Source organism: Tupaia chinensis, unplaced genomic scaffold (assembly GCF_000334495.1).
Source record: "Tupaia chinensis unplaced genomic scaffold, TupChi_1.0 Scaffold000140_1, whole genome shotgun sequence".
Taxonomy (NCBI): domain Eukaryota; kingdom Metazoa; phylum Chordata; class Mammalia; order Scandentia; family Tupaiidae; genus Tupaia; species Tupaia belangeri.
Window position 1 is genome coordinate 6,329,918 of NW_006159610.1, and position 23,849 is coordinate 6,353,766.

Genomic DNA, 23,849 nt, shown 5'->3' on the forward strand with positions numbered 1-23,849 from the left:
TTTCATTTATCTTACACCCAGAATGTTTATTCACTTAACAAAACAAACAAAAAAGCACTACTTTGTTCAGGCGCTGACTTAATCTCCATTCACACCTTTGCTTCCTGCTACTCCCCATGAAGTCCTGCCAAGTCTCTGCCAGGTACCTCCTTCTTCACTTCTCCAGGGGGCCAGCAGGTGGCATGGAGGTTGGGGCACGGCACTGCACTCCCACACGGCTGAACATTGTTCAAGTCCTGGACCTGGCAGCTTAATTCCTCACTTTCTCTTTTCTCTCTCTGGTGAGCACATGTGCCTTATAGCAAATTTTTAAAAAATAATAATAAATAAAATTAAATTAATAATTCTTTTTTAAAAAAATTTCTAGAATCCATTGAGGCACTGGACTCCTACACAGCTGAACACTGTTCGAGTCCTGGACCTGGCAGCTTGCTACTCACTTTCCCTCGCTCTCTCTGGTGAGCACGTGTGCCCTATAGTAAAATTTAAAAATAATAATAAATAAAATTAAATTAATAATTCTTTTTTAAAAAAATTTCTAGAATCCATTGAGGCACTGGACTCCTACACAGCTGAACACTGTTCGAGTCCTGGACCTGGCAGCTTGCTACTCACTTTCCCTCGCTCTCTCTGGTGAGCACGTGTGCCCTATAGTAAAATTTAAAAATAATAATAAATAAAATTAAATAGATAATTGTTTAAAAAGAAATCTCTAGAATCCCTTCTCTCCCCCTTAGTTGGACCAACTCCCGCTGAGGGAGTGCTCACAGTGCTCAGCTCAGTGCCCCTGACAACACCCGGAAGTACCGATCGGGACTAACCGCACTTCAGAGATGAGCAAACGAAGGCAATGAACAGTGGAACAACTTCGCCCCATACAGCGAGGAATTTCCCACCAATGGAGAACTTCCTGACTACTGTTACATAGCTTTCCATGTGTGCGTGTGTGTGTGTGTGTGTGTGTGTGTGTGTGCGTGTGTGTGCGTGTGTGTAGCCTGTAGGAAGTTTAACCCTTTCATGATTACTAGATAACTTGTGCTCAGATTAAGACCCTGTATTAGGACACCACTTCCCTGATGGCCCTGCTGTCCTCACACTGTGGCGAAGTTTTTCTTTTTCTTTTCTTTTTGCCATAAGCACGTGCGCTCACCAGATAGACAGAGAGGTGGTAGGAGGCAAAGTGAGAAATCATCCCCTAGGGGGGATGGCTATGCCACAATTCCTTCTCATCCATTCTCCTCCTGGGATTTTGGGCATGCATGCACATGCACCTGGAGTGGTTTTCAGGATACCAGGTCCAGGACTTGAACCACAGTCGACCATGTGGGAGTCCAGCACCTTAACCACCATATCATCTGCTGGCCTCAACGGCAAAGTATTTCTAAAATGCAAAGTGATCATGTCATTCTAGCAAGGCAATAACGTCAGACTATATCCCTATAAAGTTCCTTGGGCTCCTCCCCAGTCTCTCCCTGAGCGTCCTCCAGTTCTTTGACTTGCTGTAACCTCCAGCCGCACCCTTCAGGAGGCCCATTCTCCTCCCCACAGTTCAACTCATGCATTACTTCCTCCAGGAAGTACTCCTGCCCTGCTCAGTCAAGGTGAATTGCTTTTTTTAAAATAATAATCATTTCTAATTGGCATATAATAGTTGTACGTATTTGTGGGGTACAGTGCGGTTTTTCAAAACACGTACACATTGTGTCAAAGAGGACCATACACATTTCCACCAACTCCAGCACTTGTCGTTACGTGTGGCCCTTCGAAATCACTCCTCTCACTCCTTTGACGTAGACACCGAGTTCCCACCAATTGTCGCTACTCTACCCTGCTACGGTACTCTGGAGGGTCTGAGACTAGGGCCAAAATGACCCTGGGTTTCAAGGAGGTGAGTGAGAGCTTCAGACCTCTCAACTGGAAAGCCCCTCCCCTCCCCCCAGTCTTCCACGGCATTTGGAGCAGTCTGCTCTGATGTCCCATGCTCAGAGGGGCCTTCTCTGGCGATAGATCCTATGAGTTTATGCCTCACTAGATATGCCACCCACCTCGTAGGAAAGGTTCCCACCCAGCTAGTTCCACCAGCAGCCAGCCAGCTGCACACCACCCAGTCCTCAAACTAACGGCCTCACCTCCCTGCCAGGACGTTATTCAAGTAAGCTAGTCACATTCTCCCTCAGGAAGCAAAGGGCGCCCCGCCCCCTTCTCACTACACACCTTGCCTCCCATAGGCCCTGCCAGTCCTCTCTGCTCCCAAGGGCAAGTCCCAAGTGCAACCCGGAGGCCCTGCATGGCATGTGGTGTCCTCTTTCTCTGGGCTGAGTATATGTGACTACAGAAGAGCTGTCAACCTCATCTGTCCAGAGTCAGGTGTGACATGTCCAGCCATTTGTGCTCTTTAGGGTAGGAGGATCTCTCCTTCGTCAACATGATGAATGGGGGATCTGAACCAGCCACCCCCAGCTTGATTCTTTGCCCCCACTCATGACTGCCTAAACTCACATTTGTCACAGCCACACTTACTGTCTGTTTCCCTTTCTAGAATCTCTCAGGGCAGGGCCTTGGTCTGCCAGTGTGACCTGAGATCAGTTTTTGGCACACAGAGAATGTCTACGAGACAGATGAAGACAGTGGTGAGGGTTAAATAAGGTATGAACCTTATTTAAGGTATGGCAGAGAGAATGTCTACGAGACAGATGAAGACAGTGTGGTGAGGGTTAAATAAGGTATCAAGTTGCTGGCACACAGAGCAAGCTATTTATTTTAGTTACCCTTATAGGTGCATGGCTATTTGTCTTCCCAACTAGACTCTAACCTCTGTAAGGTAACAGACGGTCTACAGTGGGACTGGGGTATCTACAGCTCTACATGGTGAGTGACTCACACAAAAATATTCATTAAAGGGGACCAGCAGATGGTGTAATGGTTACGTTGCTGAACTCCCCCACAGTCGACAGTGGTTCGAGTCCTGGATCTGGCAGCTTAAAACTCACGCCAGACACGTGTGCATGCATCCCCAAAATCCCAAGAGGAAAATGGAGGAGAAGGAATTGTGGTATGGTCATCCCCTATGGAAGATGATTTCTCATCTTCTGTCTCTCTGTCTCTCCAGCAAGTGCATGTACCCTATAGCAAAAATCTCCCTAAAAAATAATTAAACATCAAAGAAATATTGAATAGTTGTGAAACATGAAAAAAACGGGGCGGGAGAGGGGTATATTTCATATGCCCTAGCACTGGGCTGAGAACTGAAGGTCCAGGCACCAGCTGGTGCACAGTAAGCAAGTGCACTCATGTGGGAGAGAGCCTAGGATGCAAGCCTGGGCCCTCTGTGAGCACTCTGGTACGTGTGTACACCTGTACACACAGGATCTGGACCTGCTGAGACTGGAGATGCACCAGAGAGTGAAGACCCTGCTGGGGTGCCTGAGTCTTTCTCTGGTGGAATAAATAAATGAATACATTTTTACACAACGCCCAGCCTCAGACTCAGGCAGTAGTGTACTGAACTGCAGTGCAGGGAGCCACATGGCTGTCCTCAGGCTCGGATTCCTGAGACCTCAAACACATAAGGTGCCAGACACCAGCAGTTAGCATGATGACTATGTCGCTGGACTCCCATGTAGTCGACCACAGTTCGAGTCCCAGACCTGGTGGTTTAAAACTCACGCTGGGCGTGTGTGCGTGCGTGCGTGCGTGCCCAAGATCCAAGAGAAGAATGGAGGAGAAGGGATTACGGCGTGACCATCCCCCATGGAGGGTGATTTCTCGCTTTCTGTCTCTCTGTCTGGCAAGCACACATGCCCTATAGCAAAAACCTCTCCCAAAAAAATAAAACCACATAAGGTACCCAAGATCCTCCTGAGTCTGAAGTCTCATTGTGAGGAGATCCCCTTAAGGATGCCAGCTCCATCTCTCTCTCCTGCATGTGCATGTGCCCTCTCATGAATTTAAGGAAAAATTTTTTAAAAGAACTGAAAGTACAAAGATGAAGGTGACAATCTTACCGCCAAGTCACTTGCGAAGTTCATGTGACTTAGGAGACTGACAACCCCCAAGACCCCTGCAGAGGAGCAGATGAGGCTGCTTGTGCCCTCATCTTGTCCGCTCTCTGGCTCCACCTGTCACTCACCACGCCTTGCTCTAACGCCCTCTTGATGCGCCCAGTGTCTGCCACTGGGAACCAGATCTCCGCGATGACGCACTGCTGGGTGACGTCGATGTTGCACATGTTTAGGATGTGGTAAATGGCCTTCATCTTCTGCACTTTGATGACCCAGGAGTGCCAGTTGGCAGCCGCTTCCTGCAGCAGGTGCTGACGGTGAGAATCTGTTTGTGTAATGACCTGGGCGAGAAACAACACACGGGAAAACCAGGGATGGTCACGGGGGTGCTGGACAGCCAGGCAAGAATGGAGTCCTTCAGTCATGGTGGCTTCCCCTGCCCGGGCTCCCTGCTCTGACTTGCAGCTCTCAGCTGGCCCTTATCCCACATGAGCAGTCAGCTCCTCTATCCTTAAGCAAAGATCAGAGCTTCCTTTCTTCTAAATTCTGGATGGCTCTAATTCATGGGTCTAATTATGTCCCCAAAAGAGATGTGATGAAGCCCTAATCCAGCTTCCCTCAGGACTATGACCTCAGAGGGTCTTTGCAGACGTCATCAAATGAAGATGAGCTCATACTGGGTTAGGACGGGCTCTAATCCAATATGACTGGGATCTTCATAAAATATCTGAACAGGGGCCAGTAGGTGGCATAGTGGTCAAGGTGCTAGACTCCCACATGGCCAGCTACGATTAGAGTCCCAGACCTGGTGGCTTAAAACTCACGCCGGGCGCGTGTGCGTGCGTGCCCAAGATCCCGAGAGGAGAATGGAGGAGAAGGGATTGTGGCATGGTCATGCCCCCTGGGAAGTGATTTCTCACTTTCCCTCACTATAATAGAGCACACATGCCCTATTGTGACTCTTCTGTCCTATGGCCAAAAAATAAATAAATTAAAGTCTGGGCATCGAGGCACATAGGGAAGGAAACTGTGTGTGACGTGGGCCATGAGCAGAGAGCTGCACCTGCAGCCTAAGAAAGGCCAAGGTCACGATAGCCACCAGAGGTCAGGAGGGCCAAGGAAGGATCCTCCCTTTGCACCTTCAGAAGCACTGACAGCCCCACGGCCACCTTGACTTCAGACTTTTATCTTCCAGAACGGGGAGAGAGTAAGTCTGTGTTGTTTTAAGCTACCACTGTGTGGTAGCTTGTTATGAATATACCTATCTAAATACCTTCCCTAATAACCCCTCTAATAAATGACAAGCAGATTAACATATGAAGAGACAGATGAACAACTTGGCTCACATTGAATTTATTTAATGGAATTAGTTTTTGTTTGTTTGTTTGTTTGTTTTTTAAGAGATGTTTTTGCTATAGGGCACATGCACTTACCAGAGAGACAGAGAGACAGAAATCACCCACCTCAGGGCGGGGGTGGCCACGTTGCAATCTCTTCTCCTCTTTTCTCCTCTCAGAATCTTGGGTACACATGTACATGTGCCCAGTGTGAATTTTAAGCTGTAAGGTCTGGGATTTGAACCACGATCAACTATGTGGGATTCCAGTGATGTAACATTTATGCCATCTGCTGGTCCCGTAATAGAAGTAGTTTTATGTGTTGATGCAACAAATGCAGCAGTCTTTTCCAGTAACCTTTACAAATGGCAACTGGTCTACCATACATGCTGTACCATGGCAGTAAGACTAATGTAACCATGGTCCCACTTAAATGTCTTAAGAGGACACCACCACATGTCACTTAGCAGGAAAGTACCTGGTCCAGACATTGCCAGGAGATAAAGCCACCTCTGCACAGATAAAACTTTCAGAAACCTTAACACAAAGCTTATCTGGGGCCAGCAGATGGAGTGGTAGTGGGAGTGCTGAACTTCCACATGGCTGACTGTGGTTCAAGTCCCACGCCTGGTGGCTTGCCTTCTCATGTTCCCCCTCTCTCTCTGGTGAGCATACATGCCCAATAGCAAATTAAAATAATAATAATAATAATAATAATAATAATGGGCCTTCAGGGAAAGTCATGATGCATTTTGCATAGAAAATACACCATGATTTTCCCTGATGTCCTAGTTAATAGAATTAAATAAATAATTCTCAAAAAACAGCTCACGGGGCCAACAGAGGTAGTTAAAGGCACTGGACTTCCATGCGGCCAATCATGGTTTGAGTCCTAGACCAGGCGACTTGCTTTCTCACTTCCTCCCCCACCTTACTCTCTCACTCTGTCCTTCTCTGGTAAAATTGAAATAAGTAAATAAAGTTAAATAAAATAGTTCTTTAAAAAGAATAAAGTTCATCCTGGGGCTAGCAATTGGTGTAATGGCTATGTTGCTGGACTCTCATGTTGTCGACTGTGTTTCGAGTCGCAGACCCGGTGACTTAAACTCACGCGGGGTGCGTGTGTGTGTGCTCAAGATCCTGAGAGGAGAATGGAGGAGAAGAGACTGTGGCGTGGCCATCCCCATAAGAGGTGATTTCTCGCTTTCTGTCTCTCTGTCTCCTCTGGCAAGCGCACAGTCCCTATAGCAAAAACAGCTCAAAAAAAAAAAAAAAAGTCAATAAAGTTTAAAAAAAAGTGTCTGCTATCCTAAGGATTTTGAAATTCACTCACGTCTACTTCTAGATACCCTTATTTAGGACTAAAACTGTCCTGATCTCTATATAGTAGTCACATACAACTACTAACATGAATTAGAATGAAATAAAAACAAGAATTCAGTTCCTTGGAGGCACTGGAACTTGAGCCAAGATGTCCAGGCTCAGTGCCTCCATGGAGCTCATAGCCACGACTTTGGACAGTACAGACTACATTCCATTTCAGTCACCACAGAAGTTCTTTCAGAGGGTGCCCATTAATCAAGAATGCGCTATCCGTTGGGACCAGCAGTTAGCGTAATGGCTATGTCGCTGGACTCCCATGTGGTCGACTGTGGTGCGCATTCCAGACCCGGTAGCTTAAAACTCACACCGGGCGCCTGTGCGTGCGTGCCCAAGATCCTGATAGGAGAAAGGAGGAGAAGGGATTGTGGCGTGGCCATCCACCCTGGGGGGTGATTTCTTGCTTTCTGTCTCTCTCTCTCTGGTGAGTGCACGCGCCCTATAGCAAAAACCTCTCCAAAAAAAAAAAAGAATGCACTATCTGGGGGCCGGCAAGTAGTATGGCGGTTAAATGTGCTGAACTCGCACATAGCCGACCTTAGGTTGAGTCCCAGACCTGGTGGCTTGCTTTCTCAATGTCTCTCTCACTCTCTCTCTCTCACTCTATGGTCAAATAAAAATAAATAAAGAAATAAATGGATAAAGATAAATAAAACAATTAAAGAAAATTTAAAAAATAAAAGAATGCAGTATCCGATAGAGGTCCAGCTGGTTCAGAGATTACTTTCAAAGCTGCTGTGATTAAAGAGAGTTCTGTCACTAAGGTGGTGAGTGTTACTCCGGCTGATGATGGATTTTACAAAGGAAATTAATTTGGGCTGAATGAATGTTCACATGGTGGAATTAGGACTCACTGTTTTTACGGAATTCATTGGTTGACTCAAAGAACCAGGCAATTCAGTGGGAACAGAATCAGTCAACCTGGTTGTTTGGCTTAATCGGCTGGTTAGTCGTTTCATGGATTCGGTTTAGGCCGACGGTAGCAATAAAAGGCTCCTTTTATCAGGCAGGGGTGGCCGCCTGCAGGCTGGCTACGGCTGTGGTCAGTTCTAAGCATTGCTGACGTGCAGCATCATCACCTCTTGCTTATCGAATACTGTTTTCTAATCGTGAAATCTTCCACAGCCACAGCCAGAAGAACAGAGCAGAGATTCTAGCCAGCCTTCCCACAGGACCCTGGGGCACAGGCCTAATACAGAGATGGCAGAGGCAGCCCATCTGCAGCCCCATCCAGTCAGGAACCCGAATGCCCCACTCACCGTGATTAAATCCTCCAGCCTCACGTTGACACCGGCCAACATCTCTCTGCGCTCGGCCGCAGCCTCTGGGCAGGGGTATATGGTGGCTCGAAACCTGTGTTTAGTGCATTTCAAAGGACACACGGGGTTATTGCTGAAGAGCATTCTGCAACCCCTGTTCTGCTAAGCCATCCATCAGTTGCTGACTTTGGGTAAAGGGTCACCCTTTTAGAAGAACCCAACTGACAAATGTGTCCGGTCCTAAGGATTCCCTCACACCATGAACTGAACTGCGGTTCTCTTACATGAAAGAGCTTCTTTCAGGGCAGAAAGCCTGTTTAATCAGACTACAGGCTTGACTTATCTCTTCGCTCCAGAATCTATTTAGGTATTAAGGTCCTTCTGTCCTGAGTAAGTTCTGCTTCTAAGGGGTATGTATAAGATGATTCTGTAAAATTAGAATGGACTCTTTTTGAGCACACGTACACATGTGCCTGGTGTGAGTTTTAAGTCACCGGGTCCAGGACTCAAACCATGATCGACTACATGGAAGTCCAGTGACATAACAATTACACCGTCTGCTGATCCCCAGTTGGCCTACTCTTTAGCAGCTAATAAAGAATGTCAGGGGGCTGGTAGGTGGTATGGTGGCTGATAGTGGTTCGAGTCCCAGACCTGGGGGCTTGCTTTCTTACTTTCTCTCTCTCTTTTACCCTCCCTCTTCCCTCTCTGGCCCAATTAAAATGAATGAATTCATTTAAAAAAATAATGTAAGGAGGAATAAACTGAAATGGTTCACATGTCTATTTTTAGTTACCCGCACTTAAGTCATTCCCACGACTTAACTATTTTTAAAGTTTACTTATTTATTTCTTCATGAGTGAGCAAGTGAGCGAGAAAGAAACAGCATCCCCAACAGGGTCTCAATGCCACGAACTACCTCCACCCCCCAGCCAGCCCCGATAATGGGCAAGCATGTGACCAATGTATTCTGAGAGGTCCTCAGATTTGAACTAGGAACCTTTCTTTGTAAGACTGCCTCACAGAGCATTGCATTATACTGCTGTGTCACCATTTAGCTCCTTAGTTGCCTTTCAGTTTTCCTTATTTAAGTTCTCTATGTTCATATCCCCACTAAAAGTCAGTTGCCTTTTCTTTTCCAAAGAATTATTTTGTTTATTTATTATTCATTTTTCCAGTTTGATCAGAGAGAGACAGAACAAGAGAGAGAGGGAAAGTGAGAAAGCAAGCCACCAGGTCAGAGACTCGAACAGTGGTTAGCCATGTGGGACTCTGGCACCTTTAACCACCACGCCACTTGCTGGCCTCATAAAAATCAGTTGCCTTTTTAACACCATGTTATCAAATTTAAAAAGTTATTTTTATTTACGTATTTATTTATTTTAGGTGTTTGCCATAAGGTACATGAGCTTGCTGGAGAGAGACAGAGACAGTGAGAAGAAAAGAGAGAAATCACCCCCACTCCAAGAGGGCATGGCCACACCACAATCCTTTTTCCTCCATCATCCTCCTGAGTTTGGGGTGTGCATGCACATGCACTCAGTGTGATTTTCAAGTTGCGAGGTCCAGGACTTGAACCATGGTTGGCCATGTGGGAATCCAGAGCCTTAACCCCCTCACCACCAGAAAAGTTATTCTAAGGCCTCAAAGAAGCCTGTCACGTGTCTTTTACACTGCAGCTCTCTTTGCTAATCCTGACCCAAACCACTGATGAGTCATTAACTGTCTCTTACCCATCACAGATCTTCTCAATTTTCTTCCTGAGCTGCTCTCCTTGATAAAATATGATGAATATATTCTTCTTAAGCTCTTCTTTCTGGGAAATCAGAATAATTTTATGAAGGCAGGAGAAGGGATCTTTCTGGTTAGAACATAATAGAGAGGAATGTAAAGTCCTATTTTTAGGCTTAAGAAAAGTTGTCAACTTAAAACTGGAAAACATCAGTTTTCTCCGTTTGTGTGAGTTCAGAGCTCACAGCTGGGGGCGAGGCCAATGAGGCAAGCGGGCCGATGCCGCCTTGCCGTGATGTGACGGCCTCGCTATTTGCAGCTTGAACTGGACCACGACTGGCCTTCTACCCAGCTGTAAGTCTTATACTTTAGATTTGTGAAAATAAACGAAAATATCTAGATGGTCTTTCTAGGATATTAAAAGGACCAAAATGGAAATAGCTGTCTTGGCTCCACAGAGTTAACCCACACACCACATCTATATTCAGGGCTGCGTGGGTGTTAGATATTACATGTAAAGCCAGGTCTAAATTTTTTTAAATTATTTCATTTCATTTGTTCATTTATTTTAATTCGACCAAAGAAAGACACCATACACAGAGAGAGAGAGAGAGAAGAAAAGTGAGAAAGCCACCAGGTCCAGGACTCAAACCATAGTGGACCATGTGAGAGTATCCAGCACCTTAACCACCATGCCACCTGCTGGTCCCCAGGTCTAAATTTTTAAAGAATTATTCATTTAATTTTACTTATTAGTAGTATTCTTTAAAATTTGCTCTAGTACACAAGCACTCACCAGAGAAAGAGAGAGTGAGAAAGCAAGACGCCAGTCCAGGACTCAAACTATGGTCAGTCATGTGAGAATCCAGCACCTTAATCACCATGCCACCTGCTGGCCCCAAAACCAGGTCTAATTTTTGACTGGCATAGTTATTCATTGTGCATCCATAAGAATGCTATTTAAGGAGCTGGCAGGTAATGTGGTGGTTCAGGCACTGAACTTCCACATGGACAAAGTCAATTGTAATCCAAGTCCTAGACCTGCTGCCTTGCTTTCTTACTTTCCCTTTCCCTCTCTCTGTCTCTGGTCAAATTTAAAAAAATAATTATAACAAATGAAATTAGATAATTTTAAAAAATGGAATGCTGTTTAAATTGCACTTGTCATGGCCAAGTTGGACAATTCACAAGGAAGGAAGACTATGTTCCAAAGCATATATGAAAATGTTTAACTCTCACTGTAAGCAAAGAAATATGAATGAAAGCCACGTGATCTCTACCTCTTTAGCTTAAGGGGGTGAAGATAAAATTACGCGACACTCACCACACTGGATCAGATCACAGCACCCAAATCAGATCCAATCCCACTGAAAAGCTATTTGAAAATGCCCACACCCCTTAAGCCAGCAATCCTTTTTGCCTTGAATTTGTATTATGAAGTAATTTAAGTAATTTAAGCCAGCAATCCTCTTTTCTTTCAACTTGTATTACTCAAGTCAAAAGAAAATAACATCCACATGCATACAGTGGCTCATCAGGGTGTACCTTCTGGAGAAAAACTGGAAGCAACATGTCCAAAACTACACAACGTCAGACCAGCTCGATGGACATATCGGCACCCAGTACAATAATACCAAAATGAATGCTTTCTTCAGCAGGTGTTCACGGGAGCAGGGCAGGGCTGTTTTAGGCTTTTCAGACTGCCTGCTTTATTTCTGAAGGTTTCTTCTCACAGAGACCACCCTGGTCCTTGTCTGGATCTCGCAGGTCCTTTTGTGTCCTGATCTATCAACCCGGGATCTGCTCTGACCTGGTGGCATCCATTTGGTGACTTTTGACATCAACAGTTATGGTTTGCCAGACGCTTGCTTTATATTCTTCACCAGTAAGACTATTAACTGTCAACACACGATTATTGAAAGTGGTAATTTGATGTCAGTTTTTTAAAAGAACTACTTATTTATTTAATTCCAGTTGTTATTATTATTTAATTTGACCAGAGACAGAGAGAGAGAAAGGGAAAGCAGGTAAGCATGCTGCCAGGTCCGAAACTAGAACCGTGGCTGGCCACGTGGGAATCCAGCGCCTCTAGCCACCATGCTACCTGCCAGCCCCTTGATGTAAACTGTAAAATAACCTTTATAAAACACATAGTAATATGAGAGGATTACATTATCTAAAATAAAGGAAACAAATCAGGTCTGTGTAAACCATAACCACATAAATTTATATCTGCCCAGGGCTATGGGCTAGAGAAAAATTGTACAAGGGGAAAAATTAAAATGAATATACTAGAGTGGCGAGGCTTTACTGTTTTTAAGTAAGATTTCTTCTCATTTTAAATTTCATTTATTTTAAGAAATTGTTTCATAAATAAATAAATAAAACATTAATGTATTTCAGTCTCTAATTTGGAAAAGACTATAGATGCTCAGAAATAAGCCCAGCTTCTTGGGATTAAAGAGGAAGTGGATTTAAAAACTAACTGGAAGCAGAGGAAGCAATACCCTATGAATTAACAGCAATAAATGTGCAGCCCTCAGGAACGTGCCCCTCGAAGTCCCTGTCGTTTGAAGTACGTGGTTTGATAGCGACTATGTCAACAGCATCACCCGGGAGGCTGCGAGAACTGCAGCACCCCAGGCCCTACCTCAGACCCACTGAATCAACCTGCATTTTTCAGGTGACGTCTATGTTCACGTACACCATGAAGCTTAAGAAACTGACCTAAATCTGGGGCCAGCAGGTGGCATAGTAGTTAAGGGCACTGGACTCACATATGGCTGACCATGGTTTGAGTCCTGGACCTGGCAGCTTGCCTTCTTACTTTCTGTCTCTCCCTCCCTCCCTCTCTGGTCAAATTTAAGTAAAGTTAAATAAAATCTTTAGAAAGAAAAGAAAGAAAAGAAAAGAGAGAGAGAAAGAAACCTAAATCAGTTCTTTGTTTTCTTTTCTTTTTTTTAATTTTTAATTAACACATGCCTCATGAGGCACTAGTACAGCAAAGTTTTCAGAAACAAGCATAGCTAAGTTGTTTGGAGGAACAAACCAGTTAGGAGATGTTAACATGAAAGAGTCCTTGAATTGACCTTTCAAAGTTACAAAGATTTTTTTTTTTTCAAAGAAAAAGGAAAGGATAAAGGAGATAGTTATTAGTTTCACTGAACTACAAACTCGATGTTTAGAGAATGAAACTGGTCTGATGGGGATCACAGGGCATTTCAGAGAGGCTCCTACAGCCTGAGATTCCCACCGTGACAGGATCCTCCAGGGGTGTATCCATCTCACTGAACTTCAAGTAGATGTTTCCTCGGCAAACGCGCCACAGCAACCTCTCAAAGGAGGCCATCCTCTCCCTGTTTATCACACCAGCTGTGAACCTACATAGTCAGAAGAGAAGGCATCACTGAGGCACAGAGGCTGGGGTACAGAGAGAAAGCTCTGCAGGAAATGAACATGGGCAGCCATGGACCACTTTCCCCTTTGAGCAGAAAGCATCTTGACAAAACTCTAATGACAGATGTCACGAGGCCACCCCACATCCCAGCCCCAACGTGCCCAAGGCTCTTTAGACTTTCTACTTTCTTTAATACTCTGAAGTTTTTTTAATCATGAGAATGATTAATTTGGAGTTGAGAAAGCCCCTCTAAATGATTAATCCCATAGCTTTCTCACATGGGAACGATAAAAACAGTGCATTTTTTGGACCAGGAATGTTCATATCACCATTAACAAGAAGGTGACACTGCCTCAAACTCCACCAATCTAATCAGGTCATACTTGGGGTTTCTCCTGTGTGGAGTCAGTTTCCATTCTAGTGGCTGTTTGTTCATCCAACCATTCATTCAAACACGCATGAAGATCTATCACCACCAGGCACTGAGCTAAGAGGAGAGACCCATCTACCACACTTTAGGGACACATATTCACACGGACCCCAGCTTTCCAGTCATGTAGGCAGGCACAGTCCTCAATTCCAGGAGACCGGAGGTGTCTTCAGTGAAGAAATCATCAGCTAAGTTGGTTTCCGTCTGAAATTCAAAGCACCACTTACGTTCTGTAAATATATTTAGAGTGATTGTAGAGCACCCCACATCTCAAGGTTTGGTCTGACTTCAGTGAAGATTTAATTTTCCACAAACAGTTCACAGAATTCAAAGCAGAGTGTTCCTTGCCAGATCAAAAGGCTTCCCTGTCCTCTTCCAACCCAAAGCCTCGATCTGCTCTGCTTTGTTCTGACTTTGCCTTTGGTCTGGGCTGTTCTGAGCACATACTTTTTAACAGCACCATCATATTTTTATCTTCAACTTAACCAGCACTACAACTATCCCACCCAGTGTCCTCTTCCCTCACCAATGGCCTGGAGTGGTGTACTCATGTTGCAAGCCAGTGAGTTTTCGAAATAGAAATTGGGAGGTGCCGAGGCCTCTTAATAAATAATCCCCAGGCCAGCCAGTGGCAAAGTGGTCAAGACAGCTAGATTTCACAGAATTGATTCCATGGTTCAAGTTCTAGACCTGGTTGTTTGAAAAAAAAAAAAAATACACCAGGCACGTGTGCATGTGTGCTCAAAAACGCAAAAGGAAGAGATTCGAAGAACGGATTGCGTTTGTAGTGACCATTTCCCATAGAGGGTGCTTTCTCACTTCTCTCTCTCCCTCTCTCTGTCTCTCTCCAGGGAGCATACATGCCCTCCGGCAAATTTAAACAAACAAACAAACAAACAAACAAATAATCTTCACATAATGACCTCAAAGAAATCCTGAGTTTTCTTCAGGAGATATTTGAGTTCCGTCAGTTCAAGGAAGCTTTTCTTCAAAGCCTGCTGGTTCTGGTTGGCTTCCTGTAACTCTCCTTCTAGTTTTTCTAGAGCCATCTGTGTAGGAAGGAAAAAGGAGGTAAGCCGGGGAAAAAGTGCAATGACATTCCTTCTATATATTAACCACAACTAGCAATCAAACTATTCAGTACATCCTATATAACTTAGGGCTGAGTGGCCAGTCCAGTCACAACTCACTGTGATTGTAGAACATAAGCTAGAACCATTTATACACTCTTGAGTTTCATTACCAAGGGTGGGGAGTAGAATTAAGAAATACTCTGGGTGGCAGGGAGCTGTCCCCATGGCCTTATGGTTAAGAGAGCCAGATCTCGCATGTGGTTCAAATCCCAGCTTCAGTCGTTTGAGAAATACAACAGGCATGCGTGCAAGTGTGCCCCAAATCCCGACAGGATGAAGAAATGGAGGAGAAGGGATTATAGCATGACCATTCCCCATGAGAGGGAGGGTGCTTTCCCCATCTCCTTCGCTATCAGTGGTGAGCACAGGCACCCTTTGGTAATTGTTTTGTTTTTTTTTTTTAATGCAGAGATACTCTGTGGAATGAAAGGTAGCTTTGTAGAGAGACAAGGCATTTATCAAATTACACTTCTTTCTTCTATTTAAAACACTAAACGGGCCAGGAGGTGGTGTGGTGGTTAAGGTACTCGACTCCCACATGTCCAACCATGATTTGAGCTTTGGACCCAGCTGCTTAAAAATCACACTGGCCACATGTGCATGCATGCCCAAAATCCTGAGAGGAGAATGGAGGAGAAGGGATGGCAGCGTGGTCATCCTCCCCGGGAGGGTTTTCACTTTCCCTCACTTTGTCTTTCTCTGTCTTTCTCTGGTGAGCACATGCGCCCTGTGACAAAAACCTTAAATTTCTTTTTTCTTTAGAATGTTCAAAGAGATAAAAGAAGGTATTACTTCCATTAAAAAGATAACTAAGAATTTCTAAATAAAACAACAGGGAGATGGGACCAGCAGATGGCATAGTGGTTATGTCGCTGGATTCCCAAGTAGTTGACCATGGTTTGAGTCCTGGGCCTGGTAGCTTAAAACTCATGCCAGGCACATGTGCATACGTGCCCAAGATCCTGAGAGGAGAATGGAGAAGAGACAGTGGTACGGCCATGCCCCTGTGGAGTAATTTCTTGCTTTCTATCTCTCTGTCTCTGACTATATGGTGAGCATGTGCATCCTATAGCAAAAAGATCTCTTTAAAAAAAGAAAAAACAGGTAGATATAAAAAAAAAACTATTTAGAAATTTTGAAAATGTAAAATGTGTCTATTGAAATTTAAAACCCAATAGAAGAGATCAACTCGGGAACCAGCAGTTAGCGTAATGGCTATGTCACTGGACTCCCACGTAGTCAACCGTGGTTCACGTCCCGGACCTGGTGGCTTAAAACTCACGCCGGGCGCATGTGCGTGTGTGCCCAAGATCCTAAGAGGAGAATGGAGGAGAAGGGATTGCGGCGTGACCATCCCCCCTGGGGGGTGATTTCTCGCTTTCTGTCTCTATGTCTCTCTCTGTCTGTCTGGCGAGCACACGCACCCTATAGCGAAAACCTCTCAAAAAAAAAAAAAAAGAAGAAGAAGCAATCAACTCTAAACTGGACATAAGCCTGTGAACGCAGCACTGAGATTTATCAAATAATTTTAAATTATGAAAGACAATTTATCCAAATGTCCATCAATAGTACACTGGATAAAACGCATCATTTTAAAAAGCACTACACAGCAGCAAATAAATGAAATAATTCCAGAGCCAAAACACTGTGAAGTCTAAAAAATAAAATTATGTCCATAGCATGGTGGTTAACGCAGCTGAATCCCACAGGGCTTGAAAACTTGCCGGGTGCGTGTGCATCTATGCCCCAAATCCCAAAAGGGGCAAAACAGAATGGATTATAAGATGACCACTCCCCATGGGTAGGTGCTTTCTTTCTTTCTCTCTTTCTCTTTCTCTCACTCTCTCTCTTTTTCTGTTTCTCTCTCTCCAGTGAGTGCACACACTCTCTAGCCTAAATTAAAAATTAAATTAAATTATAGGACTAACCCATAGTGCAGTAAAGCACCCACACATACAAGCTGAATATCACATAGCTGATCACAGTTCAAAATCCCGGCCCTGGCAGCTTGAAAAACGTGCAGAATATGTGTGTGTGCCCCAAATCCTGAAATGATAGAGAAATGGAGGAAAAAGAATTGTGGCACAACCACTGGGTAGGTGGTGGTGGTGGTGGGGGGTGACTGTCTCTCTCTCCTCTCCTCTCTTTCTTTCTCTCTCTCTCCTCTCTCTCTCTCTCTCTCTCAGGAGCACACATGCCTTCTGGCAATAAAAAAAACATATTTTAAATAAAAATTTAAAAAATAATAAATAAGGGGAGCAGCAGTTGGCATAATGGCTATGTCGCTGTACTCCCACATAGTCGACCACAGTTCAAGTCCTGGACCCAGTGGCTTGAAATCACACCAGGCGCATGTGCGTGTGTGCCCAAGATCCTGAGAGCAGAATGGAGGAGAAGGGATTGTGGCATGGCCATCCACCCTGGGGGATGATTTCTCACTTTCTGTCTCTCTGTCTCTGTCTTTCTGGCATGCACACGCGCCCTATAGCAAAAACTTCTCAAGAAAAAAAATTAAAAAAAATAAAAATTAAATAAATAAATAAGGGCCAGCAAGTGGTATGAAATGAAGGCGGCTAGGTACAACATGGCAACTGGCCAGTTCAAATCTTGGACCTGGAGGCTTGAGAAACACACCAGGCATGTGTCCATGCAAGCCCAAAATCCCAAGAGAAGAATGAAGAAGGGTTGGGGTGTGGTTATCTGCTCCCCTCCCGAGGGGGGTGATTTTTCACTTTCCCTCTCTCTTTCTCTCTGTCTCTCCAGCTTGTGCACACATCCTATGACAAAGAAAAAAGAAAAAATAACAAACTTGGTGATCTGTGATAAGTCCCACTCCTAGGAGTTAAAAACTTTCTCCCCCAAATCCAGATTTTAATATGACAGATCCAAAACATTTTCTAGAAGAGCTGACAAACTCATATTTCTATTAGAGTATCAAGATTTATAATGGCTTCAAAACTTTCAAGAATTTTAAGTTATCCTGAAAGAAAGAAAAAACACCCAAATGTAGAAAAACTCAGTTCAGCGAAGCTGCCCTCTTCCTGCCCAACCTACTTTGTGAGCCCGTCTTCCTCTGAGGATCGATTATTCGGTTTCTTTTCTCTTCCATTTTTTTGAGAGAGATTGTTTTGCTGTAGTACAGGTGTGCTTGCCGGAGAGACAGAGAAACGGAAAGCAAGAAATCACCCCCTAGGGGGGTTTGGCCCCGCAATCCCTTCTCCTCCATCCGCCTACTGGGATTTTGGGCACACATACACATGTGCCCAGCATGAGTTTCAAGCCACTGGATTTGGTACTTGAACTGAAGGTGACCGTGTGGAAGTCCAGTGCTTTAACCACCACACAACCACTGGCCTCAAAATGCCCAATTTCTTATCAGGTCCTCCAAGGTCTAGCTTTGGCTCCCTCTTGAGGCCCTCTCCCACAGCCTGCCTCCCATTCCTTTCCCTTTCTGCCAGGCTTCTGAAGGCACAGCATGTGTGTTTCTCTCTGAGGTGCCTTGAGCATCGGAGGTACTTCCGCCCCCAACACAATGGAAGGAGAGGAGGGCCCTATCAGCCACAGTGACCTTGGCTAAGGAAACTGCTAGCTTCTCCCAGTTGCTTTCAGAAGCTGGTCTGAGAAGAGGGTTCCACCTAGAGGGGACCAGTACCACTGCTTCCCATCAGACAGATAATTAGAAAAGAGGGACCAGCAGATGGCGTAATGGCTACGTCACTGGACACACATAATCAACAGCGGTTCAAGTCCCAGATCCAGAGGATTAAAACTCACACCAGCTGCAGGTGCGTGCAAGCCCCAAATCCTAAAAGAATGGAGGAGAAGGGACTGTGGCATGGCCATCCACCATTTCTCACCTTCTGTCACTCTGTCCCTCTCTGTCTCTCAGGCAAGCGCATGCGCCCTGTAGTAAAAATATCTCTTTAAAAAAAGGAAAAACTTGCACACCAGGATTTTCCAGGGGTAGCAACACTGAAAAGCAGACAGCCACATACGTCCGTCTTGGCACCTTCAGCAACCGGGTAAAAGATCCATGAGTGGCTCTCAGACGTCCCAGAGACCATTTTCCTGTCAGCTGGGGTGGCCAGCATCATGTAGAACTTACCTCCAGGGTAATCATTTCCCGGGGGAGAGGCGTGGCTGGGTACTTCTCAGGAAATTGAATAACAACCTCATTTTTCATCTCATCTTCCAGAAAACCTAGGGATGAAACCACACCAGAGCACGCAAAGTGATTGTTTTCTCCTTGCTAAGAAATGGAATTGAGGCCAGCCCCATAACCTACAGGTTAAGGGAATCGGATGCCACATGACTGACCCTGGTTCAAATCCTAGACCCTGCAGCTTGGATACATGGCCCAAATCTTGACAGCAGGGAGAAATGGAGGAGTTGCGGCATGGCCATGCCCCAGTGGGGGTGCTTTCTCCTCTGTCCCTAGCAGAGCACACACCTCTGGCAATTAAAAAAAAGAGAGAGGGGCCAGCAGGTGGCATGGTGGTTGAAGGGGCTAGACTCCCACATGGCCAACCATGGTTCAGGTCCTGGACCTGGTGGCTTCCTTTCTCACTTTCCTTCTCTCTCTGATCAAATTTGAAAATATTAATAAAGTTAAAATAACTCTTAAAAAAAAGAAAGAGAAGGGGTTAATAGGTAGCATTGTGGTTAAAGCGCTGGACTCCCACATGGTTGACTATGGTTTGAGTCCCAGGCCTATAGGCTTTGAAAACACACAGGGCACTTGCATGTGCATGCCCAAAATCCCAAGAGAAGAATGGAAGGGAAGGGATTGTGGTTAATTTTTTCTTTTCCCTCCCCCTTTCTCTGTTTCTTTCCGGCGAGTGCACATTCCCTATAGCAAAACTGAAAAAAAAAAAAAATAAAAGAAAGAAAGAAAGACAAGAAATCGAGTCAGGCCAGTCAAGTGCCTTTCAGCCAGCTCAGCTGCGTGAATTTTCCCAGGTCTGCCACAGTACCCGGATCCCACTCCAACCTCCTACCCGCTACCTCCAAGATCATCCAAAGATCTATTACAGATAGGATCCTACCCCAAACTCCCACTCTCTACCTCCAGGATCATCCGAAGATGTTTTACAGATAGAGACACATCTGTTAAGTTCCCCCAACTATTGACCTCCTTGCCAATTCACATTTAGATAGGAAGTGAAAAATGGGCTTACGGAGGATTCTCTCCAGTGACTCACACCTTCGGACTTCATTCACGAATTTCCTTTGGAAGCTGTTCACGTTCACGTTTAACTGGGGGAGAAACGCAAGGCACACTTTAGTAGAACCAGCTGCCAACGAGCTCCACTTGGTTCCTGTATTACCTTTTTAACGCTGTCAGACGTTGCTGGAATTGTCTTAGGAACAGACGTTTTCATACACAAGACATGTACATTACAAGCCAAACACACCTTGGCCCACACTCAATCTCCCAAACACGTCAGCTCCGGCCCTCTCATTTCTAAGGGAAGCAAAGTCCTCCCACATCTAAGGTTTCCTGATTTCTTAGCTGCATCAGTCATCCGAAGGAGGCTTGCAGTCCTCCATGGAGTCATGAATATAACGAAACCGTGGAAGACACACGCCCATGTGTCACGGTCATTGACAAAGTTCAGCCCTTGTGTTGGTGACCCTCAGCTCAGCCCAGTAAAGTCATCAAGGACCTGCTTTACATCAGGTCCTGTGTTAGGAAGCAGGGATTCGAAGAACAAGACATGATTCTTCCCTATAGCTTAACTTTGACCTTGACCTGGGTGAGGAAGTACAGGGGGGCTGGGACTGGTTTGCTAAACTGGATTCAATAAGAGCTGGGTGAAAATCTAAACCACCCCTGGGAAATGATACTCTGCGGTCACACTCAAGACAGGCTATCCTTAAAATGTCACTTTGGGGGACCAGCAGTTAGCGTAATGGCTATGTCACTGGACTCCCATGTAGTCAACTGTGGTTCACATCCCGGACCCGGTGGCTTAAGACTCATGCTGGGCGTGTGTGCGTGCATGCCCAAGATCCTGAGAGGAGAATTGAGGAGAAGGGATTGTGGCGTGGCCATCCGCCCTGGGGGGTGATTTCTCGCTTTCTGTCTCTTTGTCTCTCTCTGTCTCTCTCTCACGCACACGTACCCTATAGCAAAAAAAAAAAACTCTGCAAAATAAAACCCCCAAAAAACAAAATGTCACTTTGGAACTCAGGCCTAGGTACTAAATCAATTGTGGGCTCCAGAATCTTTTGTCCTCAGTGTGACTAACCAGGAAAGACAGGTGTTTGTCCTCAGGACAAGGTGTTAACCCACGTGCCCACTGGATATATCCAATGTCTGAACATGCTGCACGGGAAAGAAAATACAATGATGTTTAACACAGAGTGACTGCACTGGGGCTTCGAAACGTCCTATAGAGGAGACAGGCGTGGAGGGAGTGAAAACATGTTCGATAACGACTTGCCCAACCTTATCGTAAATCCTAGCCAGAAGGACCAGAAGCACGGAATTCCATTTACTCCAGCTCAGAGCTCCTCTCCCTACGGAATGCGTTCTGTTCACTTTTACAAAGAAGGGTTGTGAAAGAGTTGCTCCACCCACCCCCAGCCTCCTCTTTCCGCGGAAGAATGAACTACCTACATCTTTGAACTGAACCAATCCAAGCTCCCCCAGCTCGGCCACACAGCAGTATGCAGCCTCCACCTGGAGGAAGAGTTGTGACAGACACATCTCCTCGCTTCGAAACACAGACGCCATCTTGGCCCAGCTTTGGCCTGCAGAAGAGACAGAGAAAAGCATTTAAGGTGAAGAATATGAAAACCTTAGGATGACTTTGTTTTCTGTTAAATAAAAATCAAACAGGAATCACTTTTGATTTTGAAAATATAAACAAAACCGGGACCAGCAGTTGGAGTAATGGCTGTGTCACTGGACTCCCATGTAGTCGACCATGGTTCAAGTCCTGGACCCAGTGGCTTAAACTCACGGCAAGTGTGTGTGCGTGTGTGCCCAAGATCCTGAGAGGAGAAGGGACTGTGGTGTGTCCATCCCCCCTGGGGGGTGATTTCTCATTTTCTTTCTCTCTGCCTCTCTGGCAAGTGCACACACCCTATAGCAAAAACCTCTCAAAAAAGAAAGAAAGAAAGAAAGAAAGAAAGAAAGAAAGAAAGAAAGAAAGAAAGAAAGAAAGAAGGAAGGAAGGAAGGAAGGAAGGAAGGAAGGAAGGAAGGAAGGAAGGAAAGAAAGAAAGAAAGAAAGAAAGAAAGAAAGAAAGAAAGAAAGAAAGAAAGAAAGGAAATATAGACAAAGCCAGGATTGCACTTTTCACCCGCTATCCATTTGGCAAAAGATTTAAAAATATGATTAAAGAAAAGTGGAAAGTGTGGGAAGCAGGCTTTTTATACACTTAGTTGATGAAGTGTAAATTCCTTATAGTTTTTCCAAATTTGCCAATAACCATCAGCTTTTATATTTCTCATACCCACAACCAAAGATTAAGACTGCCAAATAACCGGATATGCATGGAAACATACATGCATAAGTATATTTCTCATGGGGCCGGCAGGTAGCACAGTAGTAAATGTCCCTGGACCCATATGGCCAACTGTGGTTCAGGTCCCAGACCTGGTGGCTTGCTTTCTCACTTTCTCTCTTTTTCACTCTGTCCCTCCCTGGTCAAACTAAAATAAATAAATACATACATACATAAAGTTAAATAAAATAATTCTACAAAACACCACAAAACTTCTTTGATTACCAATGTTTTAAAAAAAGTATATTTCTCATGACATCATATATCATTTTTGTAATAAATGCACCTAATCTAAATATCCATCAATAAGGGAACGATTAAACTATAAGACAGCAGAACCCAGTGAAAAACAGCAGGAAAGGAAGAAGATAATCATCTAAAGTAGGGAGACAGGGCTGGCAGGTGGCATGGTGGTTGAGGTGCTAGACTTTCCACACTGCCAACCACGGTTTGAGTCCCGGACCTGGCGGCTTGCTTTCTCACTTTAACTCTCTCTGTCTCTCTCTGGTGAACTCATGTGAAAGAATAATAATGATAATAAATAAAATAAACAATTTTTTAAAAAGTAGGGAGAAACCTAGTGAGTTGTCTCCTCCTCCCTGTAAGACAGTTCCACCATACATTCATAAGTATATATTGACACTGATGATTAAAAATAATGACTAACGGGATGGGACCAGCAGTTGGCATAATGGCTACGTCGCTGGACTCCCATGTAGTTGATCACGGTTGGATCCAGTGGCTTAAACTCACACCAGGCGCATGTGCATGTGTGCCCGAGGTCCTGAGAGGAGAATGGAGGCGAAGGGATTGGGGAGTGGCCATCCCCTCTGGGGGATGATTTCTCACTTTCTGTCTCTCTGTTTCTGTCTTTCTGGAGAGCACATGCGCCCTATAGCAAAAACCTCTCAAAAAAAAAAAAAAAAGAAAGAAAGAAAAAGACTAAGGGGATCAGTGGATGGTGTAATGCTTATGTCACTGGACTCCCACAAAGTCAACCAGTTTGAGTCCTGGACCTGGTGGCTTAAAATTCATGCAGTGCTCATCTCATAAGTGGCCTGAGGTGATCTTTGAAAATGGTTCACTATTCACTTGACCCAGAGAACCCCACAAAGTCATGCAAAGCAAGAGGTTCAAATCTTTGTGTTAATTTTAAGCACACTTGTGAAACTGCCAGGCCATCAAGGATATGCACATCCAAAGCCACCATGGATCTGAAGGACCTCACTGAACACAAGCAGTGTGCGCCATTCTGTCATTATCATGGTGGAGTGGGTGGATGTGCCCAGGTCAAACAGTGGGGCTGGACACAAGGTCAGTGGCCCAAAAAGAGTGCTGAATTTCTGTTGTGCATGCTTAAAAATGCAGAGTAATACTGAACTCAAGGGGTTAGATGCAGATTCTCTGGTCATTGAGCACATTCAGGTGAACAAGGCACCCAAGATGCACCATGGCCCGCACAGAGCTCAGGGGCGGATTAACCCACACATGAGCTTCCCCCACGCGGCCCACATCGAGATGATCCTCACTGAGAAGGAGCAAATTGTTCCTAATCTGCAAGAGGAAGTCGCACAGCAGAAAAAGATATCCCAGAAGAACCTGAAGAAACAAAAATTTATGGCAGGGGGATAAAGGCAGCATAAAATAAATGCAAATAGAAGGTAAAA

General features: G+C 44.9%; 1 protein-coding gene and 1 pseudogene across 4 annotated transcripts in view; one reads left to right on the forward strand and one right to left on the reverse strand.

The window, feature by feature from the left end:
* The window catches only part of ATP6V0A4 (ATPase H+ transporting V0 subunit a4), an 84,637-nt gene that overhangs the window by 37,038 nt on the left and 23,750 nt on the right, over positions 1-23,849 (reverse strand). For 3 of the 4 annotated variants that reach the window (XM_006145027.2, XM_006145026.2, XM_014586484.2), the window contains 9 exons: positions 21,291-21,424; positions 19,846-19,924; positions 18,774-18,868; positions 14,459-14,584; positions 13,645-13,739; positions 12,962-13,088; positions 9,711-9,793; positions 7,978-8,071; positions 4,130-4,342 (listed from right to left, as the gene is read on the reverse strand). In XM_006145027.2, coding sequence (XP_006145089.1) covers positions 4,130-4,342; positions 7,978-8,071; positions 9,711-9,793; positions 12,962-13,088; positions 13,645-13,739; positions 14,459-14,584; positions 18,774-18,868; positions 19,846-19,924; positions 21,291-21,407 — 1,029 coding nt within the window. In that variant the 5' untranslated portion in view covers positions 21,408-21,424. The remainder of the gene's footprint in view (positions 1-4,129; positions 4,343-7,977; positions 8,072-9,710; positions 9,794-12,961; positions 13,089-13,644; positions 13,740-14,458; positions 14,585-18,773; positions 18,869-19,845; positions 19,925-21,290; positions 21,425-23,849) is intronic. The other variant, XM_006145028.2, reaches the window with a different exon arrangement.
* LOC102474478 (60S ribosomal protein L17 pseudogene) lies at positions 23,259-23,814 on the forward strand (annotated as a pseudogene).